The sequence below is a fragment of the Xenopus tropicalis genome, chromosome 6, assembly GCF_000004195.4.
Source record: "Xenopus tropicalis strain Nigerian chromosome 6, UCB_Xtro_10.0, whole genome shotgun sequence".
Taxonomy (NCBI): Eukaryota; Metazoa; Chordata; class Amphibia; order Anura; family Pipidae; genus Xenopus; species Xenopus tropicalis.
In genome coordinates, this window is record NC_030682.2 from 78270031 (window position 1) to 78281547 (window position 11517).

Genomic DNA, 11517 nt, shown 5'->3' on the forward strand with positions numbered 1-11517 from the left:
TGACATGTGTGTTTAGCCTGTGACGCTTTAACAAAAGATTGGAAACATCATCTCACTGTACAATACCAAAACTTAGACGCGTAACAAAACTTGCTTGCGTATTGTTATCGAGCAATCTATTGGTTGGCTGAAACAAGCTTAGTGATTGCTTCGTGTGGCAAGTCGGTATCTATGATTGGCTTTTGCGTGGGACATGGGCGGAAAATAGGAAAAGTGTTTGTACTCTTTTGTTCATCAGAATTTGGTGCTGGTTAATGACAGCAGTTTTTAAATCATGTCGCTGTCAGCACTGGTTGGAGATGAAGCGCAGTTATTGAACCTGTTGGCTATGTTTATGGCTCTTATGGGTCTGGTCTCCTATGTCTCGCTGCAGTACATCCGAATGCCTTACGGTCGCTATGCCGACTCGGCGTTTGGGCCGCCAGTACCAGTGCGCTTGGCATGGTTTGTCCAGGAAGTGCCGTCATTGTCTGTTTCCTTGTTCTTTTATTTAAGACAAACCGAATTCAGCATCGCCAATCAGGTGCTAATGGGAGCCTTTATTTGTCATTATACTCAAAGGTAGAGATTGGGTTCCAACCGGAAAGCGCTCCTCGTGTGCCCCATACTAATAACTAATGTGTGCTGCCTGGTCCCCATTTCCCGGGCCTTAGCAAGGTCCTCTAACTCTGCACTTTGGCATTCACTTACAGCAGTGGTTCCTGTTGGGATTTCCACAATAGGGTGGCCCTGAGCAGTTACTAGGGGCCCGGCGTTTAGGTAGAACTGCTATTTCATCTAATAGTTCTAAAATTTCAGCTGGATTTGGGGTGAACACTTACTTAATGTCATGAGTATTGAATCTAATGCAGGCTGCATGATTTCTTTAAAAAGTGTTTCATACAAGTGTTTTACATACCTGAATCCTTGGAATGAGCAAAAGATTTCTTGACAGCGCCTCAAAGTACTGCTTTAAAGCCACCCATGGTGTCTCTGCTGCATCTACAATAGGGCACCAACTCCCCTGCCCACCCTAGCCTACTATATACCTTAGTGGGCCCTACGTCTGCACTTTGCTACTAACTACACCCTATCTTTTCTTTTATCTTAAAGCTAAGTACCGGTAGTCTTTTTTTTTTTTTTATGTACTCCATCCATCTTTTCATTACATAAGAAAATGTGTTGCACTTTTCTCTACAACAAAAAAAACAAATGTGATTTTTTTTGTGTTAAATAAAACCTATGTATTCAAAGTCTAAAAAACTGTTTCCACAGGACCCTTATATTTCCATTCCTAATTAGAGGGGGAAAGCCTACACCATTTGCATCATTTGCACTTGCCTTCATCTTTTGCTGTTACAATGGGTACCTGCAGAGCAGCTACCTGTGCAGTCATGCTGCCTATGCCTCAGACTGGATCCATGACCCTCGCTTTATAACAGGTACATTTAAAGACTAACATTATATTTACATAATCACAGTACATATATACACTTTAGTAGAGAGTACATTATAGTTTGTAATATAAAAGTTACTGTTTTAAATACAGTAACACACACGTACACCTATTGCTGGTGAGATCATATTCCTCAAAATGTTACACTTACTGCACACACTAGTGATAATTATCCATTACTGGACAGACTACAAACCTATGATGCCCTGTAAAAAAAAAATTCTCACAGGGAGCACCTGAAAGAAACTACAGTAACAAAGATGGCCACATTTGATGTTTCAAAGGATTCAAGCCCCACTCAGATCTACATGTGCATAATAGCTTTGTTACAGTGATCCTGTTATAGATCTAGGAGGGTTCCAATAAATAATAAATTACCATTTATTTGGGTTGAACTGCACTGCGGCCCATTGGGAGGCATATAGCAGTTTTACACTTCTAGCATAGGGAGCAGTGGGGCACCAATGCAAACCATGTACTAGGGCCCATATTTTTCTTATTATGCCACTGATTAACCCCAAAGCACATCCTAATGTGTGTTCACTGCTAGCATCTCCGTTTTAAAGTGAGGTTGGCTTTCCACCTGTAAGTTAAGGTTTAAAATGACAGAAAGGTAATTTACTAGGTATTATAAGTATAATGTATTTGCTTTTTTAATTTTTAGCGCATTTCTGCATTTTGCAAGCAAATTGCTAACCTATGGTGTAGAATACATTTAACTAGTCAGCACAGGACATTCAGAATACAAGTTAATTATACTACTCCATTTGTGTTAGTCTACCTCATAAATTAGTCTCTAAATCAGAGTACAATACTGTACAAAAAGGACTTAAATCTTTCTTCTGTTTTTAGGAATAATGTTGTTTTTCTGTGGCATGTTTATCAATATCTATTCTGATCGCATTCTAAGGAATTTGCGTAAACCTGGTGAAATGGGATACAAAATTCCCAAAGGTGAGTTATAAATTAGATTTGTAATATATAAACATGCGTAGGGCACTTTTTTAGTATCTTTTTATGCTTTTCTATTGCTTCCCCTTTTTTGGTAATTTTCTGCTGAGATAAGGCAGGCAGTACAGGGGGAAGTTTTGTGCAGTCTTTAAAAGAAAAGTAACACTTAAAATGATTAACTTGAAAATCCATTTTTAGGACCTCTACCATGAACAAGCACCAAAAAGAGAACTGTGCCTGATACTACGTGTACACTCCACAGCAACTCCTTAAACTGGAAATCACTTTCCGCCCCATATAAGCTCTCAGTTTCTTTTTACACTTTGCAATTTAGGTTTCGAGGCAGAGTGCTCGTTGACCGCCTAAATTTTTTAGCTGTGATTTACTCTTATAAGTACTGTGAGCAGCAATGGAATGAGCACACTGACAGTGTGGATTTATGGCTGTCTTGGGTGCTGCCTTTGCAGCTCACAGTACTAAAAAATTTTTTAGCTGTGAATCACGGCTGAGGAACCAATGCTGTCGATTTAAAATCCTCCATAGAGCTGCAGTAAAAGATTTCCGGTTTGACAAGATGATGTCGGGAGCTGCCGGGGAGCGCACACGTCTGGACCAGTTCATGTAGCATTTTTGAGACTGCAGAAAAAAGAACCTTTATTATGGTATTTTTGCAAAAAAGCCATTACAATATTGTGCAGGGTAGAGGTATTTCTAAACGGGCATAGAATGGATTTTTAATTTAACATTGAACTGGCTGGTTAGACAGATCAACAGACTTACTTAATGTGCAGACCTCACAGGGGATGCATAAATCCTAAGCCAGTTAATTTTAAAAGGAGTCTTAAACTTGAATTAGGTTGTTGTTCCATGTTGTGCAGGCCCGGATTTGTGGAGAGGCCACAAAGGCCCGGGGCTAGGGCAGCACAAATTTGGGGACGGCATGCCGCCCCGCCGCACCAAAATCTTAAAATTTTGCTCCCATACGGAGCAATGGGGACTTCTTCCCACTGCTCCGTATGCAAGTGTGGCCTTCCGCGCATGCACGCGGTGACCCGATGTTCGCGCATGCGCACTCGCGGGGGGAGGTGGGGCGCAACTTGCGGGGGCGGCCTCGGGGCGCCAAGACTGGAAGTCCGGCCCTGATGTTGTGGCCACTTCTCTTGTTGATGACAGAACTAAATGCACAAAGTGTATTAATCTGCACTTGCACAGTTGGACTGCATTGTTTCACTTAGAACACAAAAGAACATCTAGGGCTGGCACTCTAGCTTTTATGATATAGGGTTGCTACATTTTTTTTTATAAAGCTTGTGACTGTATGTAGTTCACTACAGTTACCGATTATTTGTGACTTGCTACCAGTTTCTGACAGGTAATGTCACAAGATTTCCTACTGGACACAGTAGAAGGCTGTAGGGATAAATTTGGGCATCAGACATATTTACCTGTTTGTACCCAGCATTTTGCATTTTATCTTGCCAAGTATAAATAAGCTAACCTGTGCACATACACATCCATGTCTACACTGATCAGTAGATCAACAGGAGGCTTTTGAGGTAACATAATTGGCAGCTGCTAAGCAGCTACAATATTTTTATATTATCAGTTATCTACATGCTGCTCAGGATATCTACCCCCAGTTGTTTCATTGTCACAGTATTTTTATTGTTTTATACTTTTACAGTTTTAATGTCTTTGGTTTTTTTTGCCTTCTTTATATTTCATTGTTTAACTTTTGTTTTCCCAAAAAGGAGGATTATTTGATTATGTGTCTGGAGCAAACTTTTTTGGTGAAATAGTTGAATGGTCTGGCTTTGCATTAGCTGGGTGGTCCCTTCCTGCGGCTGCATTTGCAATCTTTACAGCATTTGTCCTGACTTCCAGGGCACAACAGCATCACAAGTAAGTAACGCTATAACAGCACTAAATTCTTTTTAGCCAACGATTTTACAACAATAGTTATGTAGAATGGTAGCTGGTTGGCCTGTTCCATGAGAACCTTGCAGGCAGTGTTCTCAACTGCATAAAAGGATTTAAAAGTATTGCTGTATTAACACTTATCAATGAGAGGACTATACAATAGTAACGCTACAAAAAGCCCTAAGAGAACCAAACTTCAGATATGAAGTATGATAGATATCCATTGTCAGTCATAGAGATGTTTGGGAATAGTCCAGGTTAAAAAGGTGAGGCAGAGAAGGAATGGAAGATTTGATAAAAAATAGATAAATAAATTTGATACAGGTAAAAATCTGGTGTTCTTAAAGACTTATTTTTGTATGTCCTCTATCGATCTCAGGCCTGACTTGCTGGGATGACCTGTGCAAGTTGACAGTTATTGTTATTAACATTTATTTATAAAGCACCAACATATTCCGCAGCGCTGTACAATAAGTGGGTTTCATACATTGGACATACTGAGTAACATATAAAGCAACCAATGACCGATACGAGAGGTGAAGCGGGTCCTACCCAAAAGAGCTTACAATCTACAAACAGTTGTTTGAAAACCTCTCTATGTAGGTGATCTATCAGACAGTGGAATTATTGATTTCCACTTGTTTGGCCCCTTCATAGCCTTCTTTCTAAAGACCTCAGGACCTTATATCTAGCCATGCTGACACAATTCAACAAGAAAGAGCATACCAAACTAAATGCCTGAGGTTTAAATTAGACAGGTTCCTCCAAAATCCTCTCATTTGCACTTGATCCTTCGCCAAAATGTGAGGCATCACCCAGAGAAAAATCATTAAGTTCTTCCTTGGGAAGGTGGTCCTGTCAGGAGAAAACTGCACCAAGCCTGTCGAAAAACCCTCTAAGCATTGCCATAGCATCTCCTTAACTTCTTTAGATCTTTATTCTCTTGGCTATTGGTGATCACGTATGCGTAGTAGTAAGATTTGCCAGGTTTACTCGACTGCTCATGTGCAAACAGGAATGTGCGCAAGGGATGCCTTGGGGTAAGTAAAATGCCTGATCAGTGCTTAGAGATTTTTTCCATGGGCCAGTGCAGTTTTCTTCTGACAGGAGCTCCATCCCAGGGAAAAAAATTGGCGATTTATTTCACTGGTGGATGCCTTCAGTAAAATTAGCTTTACATGTTCTTTAATATGAGATTGGTCTTTTGCAGTAAAAGCACTGATTGTAAGTTGTCCATTACCTTCTTTTTCAGATGGTACCTTGAAAAATTTGAAGATTATCCAAAAAACAGAAAAATACTTGTACCATTTTTATATTAAAGTCAGTTCCATGGAATTGAAATAAGTGAAATTTGTTTACCAGTGGAAATACTGTATGTCTTTTTAAACTGATCAAGCTGCCAAGACTTTAAGCTACCTCTCTAACTTTACAACTGACTGGTTCAAGAAATAAGACCACTGAAGACCAAAGCTGCCTGCACATCACTTATTGTAATGGGCTGTCTGGCCTAACCCTGCTGGGGAGGAGGGTGGCAGGGGACAGAACCACTGTGTGAAATGCACCCTGCAAACATGTATGAGTTATATGTGGAAAAATAGAAGAATATTTTACAAAAATTCTTCAACCTTGCTGGAAAAATAAAATTTACCTCAGATCAGGACAATTTTATACAACACTTATATCATTCTTTTAATAGACTTGGCAACTTATTGTTTTTCCTTATATAAATGGAGTGATATTTGCATCTACCTATCATTAAATAAAGTTATTATTTTACATGAATATTAAAACAGAGTGTGTTATACAAGAACAAAACCACAGTTTTGGCTAATAAGTTAACTGCCAGCAGGGTGGTTCGATTATCCTTGGGTAGACCCAGGCTAGGGGAGAGAAGTGTATACATGTATGACTTGCCACATACAAAATGCATGTGGACATAAACGGATGAGCCACAGTGTCTACCCTTAACCTTAGATCTATCGCTTAAAGGAAAACTATATCCCCAGAAATTAAAACTTAACCAATAGATAGCTTATACTATGTTAGATTACCTATTAAAGAATCTCACCAAACAAATATATATATCTGTAAATATTGCCCTATTTCTAGGGACACGGTCTAGAGAATGTACTAGCCTGTGATTTGGGTGGCAAGTACCAAACTCAACAGTCCACTAAATAGCTGTTATAATAATGAGATAATTTGTGTTATTAGTTATAGCCTTGCAACAAAGCAGGACATAAAATTATTGATTAGTTTTCCCTAATCACTATGGCAGCTATCACACTAAGGGTAATTCATCCCCCCTACCATGCTGGTAGGATAGGTTAGGTTACAAACAAAACCATTCCCCAACTAAGAAACTTCAGTCTGACCCTATAGCATCCAAGCTTTCTTTTGGGAGGGTTAGTGTGAATGCTGCCCATAGTAACTAGAAAAAGAACATTTTGCTAAGTTTGAAGTTACATTTTCTATTTCCCTTTGTCACTCTGGCAGCAAGAAGTGGGGTGAAAAATGACCCTAAGGGGGGGACATTTATTAATCCACGAACGCTCTGAGCATATTTTGCGCGACAATTTCGTACCTTGCGACAAAATTTGTGCGACAAAATCGTATTGTCACGCCGAGTACGAAAGTTTTGGATGCATTCAAACTTCATTATTGGGCCAGGTTGGAGCTGCAGAGTGTCCATGAAGTCCTATGGGAGGCTTCCAAAATCATGCACAGAAGGATCCGCTGTTTACAATCATTCGGTACGAAAATTTCGTTTTTATGATGTAGACATTGCTATTCTGAGAAAATTTGCAATTGTTTTTTTTTTTGTAGTTCTGTAATTCAGTTAATTAGCTTGTTATTCAACAGCTCTCGTTTGGAATTTCAGCAGTTATCTGGTTGCTAGGGTCTTATTTAACTTAGCAATAAGGCAGTGATGTGAATGAGAGACTGGAATATCAATTGAAGAGGGACTAAATAGAAAGTTAAGGAATAAAAAGTAACAATAAAAACTAGAAAGGGAAGTTTGAGAACAAACTTTATGTTGGGTTGAAAAACGTGAAGTCACTGAATGAAATCTGATCTGTTGTTGGCTTCGCCCACTTTTTCTAACCTTGGACCTCAGTTATATAGTAAAAACCACTGTGCAAAGTTTAGGGACCCTGGTTTTAATAATGTCTAAATGGAAGCAATTTAAATTTTACCACTGAAAGTCAACGAGTGATCTCTGATTGGCGGATGGCGGTTCCGCCCACTTTTTCTAACCTTGAGTCGAAGTCACTCAGTGACAAACAGTGGGCACCCTGGCATAAATAGTGTGAGAATGACAGCATTTTAAATTTAAACCAATAAAATTCAATGGACGAAATCTGATTGGCTGTTGTTGGTCCCGCCCAATTTTCTAAACTTGGAACATAGTCACCCAGTGGCAAACTGTGCAAAGTTTGGGGACCCTGATATTAAACATGTTAGGATGGCAGCAGTTAAAATTTCCCCACTGAAAACAATGAAAGAAATCACCCAGTGACTGACTGTGCAAAGTTCGGGAACTGTCAGGAGCAGCCACAGGTGGGTGGCTGGCAGGTAGGAGCTTATATGCCATGTAATAAGGATAAAGGGGGTACTGCGCTTGTTGATAGGCAGGAAACAAGTTATGTTGCTGAAACATGATTTATTAAATGAAAATGAGCAATAAGAAAATATGGATGTCCTTACAACAGGCCAGTGGTCAGAGGCAGGCAGAAGATGAAACAAATCCGGAAAGCAGGCAGAGGGTCTGGACTGGCAGCAAACAACCTCCTTGTTGTCCGGAATAACAGGCAGTGGTCGGGGCAGGCTTAAGACAGGGAAAGTCCAATAATCAGGCCGAGGTCAATACCGGGAGATCCAACAGAGTTCAGGAACAGGAGTTGAAGAACAAGGTAAGGTGAACGGAATCAGGCTGGTACGCGGGCAGGAGCCAGGCAGGAGTCAGGCAGGTAAGGACACTGGATCGCAAAAAAGGCTCAATGATCAAGCAACCAGGGGTTTGCAACCACCTGGGCTAATTAAGGGAGGAGAAGGTGAACATAGACACAGAAGCAAAGAAGAGGGGTTAACAGAATGTTCAGGGCTGGATGCCCAAGGTCTCCAGTGGCTCAGTGAGGTAATGCAGAACCTGCCTAAAATAGAGTCCTCAGTTACCTGGTGCCTAACCCTGCAAAGTTTGGGGACCCCGGTGTTATTACTATGAGAATCGCAGCAGGTTGAATTTCCTCCAAGTCAATAGGTAAAATATGATTGGCTGTTCACAGCTCCGCCCACTTTTGGGCATCCAACAATCATCATATTTTCATTCAGGCTGACCCCATGACTATTATTAATATTAACACTTATTTATAAAGCGCCAACATATTCCGCAGCGCTGGACTATGTGATACTTTATTTAAGTTTGGGGAGTGTAGCCTCGAAGCTGTAAGATTGGCAGCCAAAAGTCAAGAAGAAGTGTGGAGAGTTTGGTGTTGGACCCCTAAAACTGTAGGAGGAGTAGCGTTTAGCAAATGGAGGGCGCTAAGAAGAAGAAGAAAAAGCGGAAGAATAAGCTGAAGTCGAACCCAACATAATGATAATAGAGAGAGGCTAATACAGGTGGGAATAGAGTGCTATAGACAAAATAATTGGCTGCCCAATACTGCCTACTACCACACATGGAGAAGATGCTAAACATTAATACATTTAAAGGTTAATGCTGAGGGAAAAAAAATTCTTTTTTTACCATATTTTTTCTTCTATTGTATCCAATGTGGATTAACTGCTGCAAGACATATATTAGGCGTATACCATTAAGATATAGTGAAATAGTCTTATACATGTTTGAAATACACAACTCAGTTTTTAAATAGACTACAGCATGTGAATAAGTTGTAAGAGGACATACTGTTATGTACCATTGGCTAAAATTATTTTTTTATGTTACTGTCTTGTTTTGTTTTGTGTTAAAAAAAATTATATTTGGGTTCTTTATTTTTTAAAAAGATTTTAGACAATATTTTTATGGTTTGAGTAGAACTGGAAGAGATGTACTTTTATAAATACTATTCATATTGCCTTCAAATGTACTAATGGGATTTACATAAAAAAGAAATGATCTACCTTTATGTATAGATCTGTAAAACAACAGTGTATGTATTGCAATTCAACTGAAGAAATAGTACATTACCTTTTAGTTTCCATCCACCAGAGGTCACTAGAGGGCTACCAAAAAGTATTTTTGGGGCGGGGATCAGGAATATGACAGCTACAGAAATATCAAATGGGTATGGGACCAGTTATCCATAATGCTTGGGACCTGAGGTATTCTGGATAAGGGGTCTTTCTGTAATTCAGATATCCTACCTTAAGTCTACTAAAAAAAATTATTTAAACTGCAATTAAACCCACTAGGATTGTTCTGCCCCCAATAAGGATTAAAGAGATACTGACACCAGAAATTAAACCTTTTTTAACATCTATCATAACATTGTCTTTGCATGACCTTCATTTTTGCCATAAAAGTATTTACCCAATGCTTTTATATTACCTGTCTGATCCCCTATGTTCTCCTATAAGGGGGCTGCCATATTTGTGCAGCAGGAGGCCGTTAGCATTAGAAGCTATAACTGACAGGCTGAGAAGAGACAGTCACATTGGGAAAACAGTCAGGTTTAGGAACTTCAAGTAATAATTACTTACAAAAGCAAATCTCAGCGAAAATCAATCAATGTGACCTATAGGCAACATTTTATGTACATTCATATTTTGAGGAGCCATTTTTTAGTGTCAGTATCACTTTAATTATATCTTAGAAGGGATCAAGTACAATGTACTGTTTTATTATTGCAGAGAAAAAGGAAATCATCTTTAAAAATGTGAATTATTTCATTAAAATGGAGTCTATTGGAGATGGCCTTTCCGTAATTTGGAACTTTCTGGATAATGATTCCACTTGCAAAATAATTGTGCAAATAGATCCCCAAATCTTACGTAAAACTTCATGTCAATTCTTTCTTTCTTTCTACTTGTTAACTTTGTTGATCTGGTTGTTTAGAATCACATTTTGTTAATTTTGCTACTCCTATTACAGGTATTTGCACTCATAAATAACTATACTAACTAATTACTATAAATAATAACAAGATAAATGCATATAATAATATTCATGCCCCTCAAAGAAAATCTTAAAAAGCTTAAGGAGCTTTCCTATTAAATCCAAAACAGGCGTGGATATATAAAAAACACAATACAGATAGCCGCACCAAAGTAATTTTTAGGTGAAGTAAATGTTAATTAGACATTACCAATATAGAATAATATATGAGGGACAAGCGTGTTGTGCACAATATTATCAAGGCACAGGCCTATAGCTATTTACTGCACAGATGTACACACAAAAACAGCAACCTACTTCCATTTTATATTATTTGCTGCATCTTTCTTGCTCTAAATGTAATTTTTTCTTCATCTAAATATTTATTTAATCCTGTGATTCCAATAACTTTTCTTTTTCTAGGCATTTTCTCATTGCATGTACAGGTACACCTCATACAGTATTACTCTTACTGTCCCCTTTCCATTTCTTTACACTGCCCCTTTCCCCTCTGCATATTTTGCATTGTGCAGTAACTGTGAGCCTTGTGAACTGACACCGTATGTCCACCTTTCTTTTGACTAGCCTCTGCTCTATGTGCTCCCATATCCAAGGGCACCAAACTTCTCTTTGCAACAGATACTGTTCTTTTTTTGGACCAGAGGTTCCAATCAGAGAGAAGTTTCTCTACATAGAAAAGTTTGTTTGCAGAAGGGGACCTTGCAGGTACTATTTGATGAAGTTTTGCTCACAAAACTATAGCACTGCCATCTTTTGCACTGTGATTATTGATGAGTGAATCTTTCAAAAAAGATTCGCGAAACGGGCAAAAATTCGCAAAAGGCCAAAATGTTGCGTGAAAAAAAAAATTTTCGCCCGCAACTATTCTTTTGAAGCCTGCGACTATTCTTGCGACTATTCTTGCAACAATTTTGGACGTGCGCCTATTATTTTGACGCACGACTATTCTTTTCATGCCTGCGACTACTCTTGCGACAATTTTGTACGTGCGACTATTCTTTTGAAGCCTGCGACTATTCTTGCAACAATTTCGGCTTCGCAACTATTCTTTTGACACCTGCGACTATTCTTGCGACAATTTTTGGATGCGCGA

At 39.0% G+C, this 11517-nt stretch overlaps 1 protein-coding gene across 1 annotated transcript; it reads left to right on the forward strand.

Moving 5' to 3' along the window:
• Nucleotides 1-6088, forward strand: srd5a1 (steroid-5-alpha-reductase, alpha polypeptide 1 (3-oxo-5 alpha-steroid delta 4-dehydrogenase alpha 1)). Its single transcript, NM_001006840.1, has 5 exons — nucleotides 1-561; nucleotides 1255-1421; nucleotides 2288-2389; nucleotides 4138-4288; nucleotides 5559-6088. Exons 1-5 carry the CDS (start codon nucleotides 275-277, stop codon nucleotides 5623-5625), a joined length of 774 nt encoding a protein of 257 aa, NP_001006841.1. The 5' UTR covers nucleotides 1-274; the 3' UTR covers nucleotides 5626-6088.
• The last annotated feature ends 5429 nt before the right edge of the window (nucleotides 6089-11517 follow it).

What these genes read in the sequence shown, in the direction of transcription:
- srd5a1 (NM_001006840.1), top strand. Translation starts at nt 275, where the DNA reads ATGTCGCTGTCAGCACTGGTTGGAGATGAAGCGCAGTTATTGAACCTG. An exon ending in TGACCCTCGCTTTATAACAG is followed by an intron (nt 1,422 to 2,287) that starts GTACATTTAAAG and finishes TTCTGTTTTTAG; the next exon opens with GAATAATGTTGTTTTTCTGT. An exon ending in AGGGCACAACAGCATCACAA is followed by an intron (nt 4,289 to 5,558) that starts GTAAGTAACGCT and finishes CTTCTTTTTCAG; the next exon opens with ATGGTACCTTGAAAAATTTG.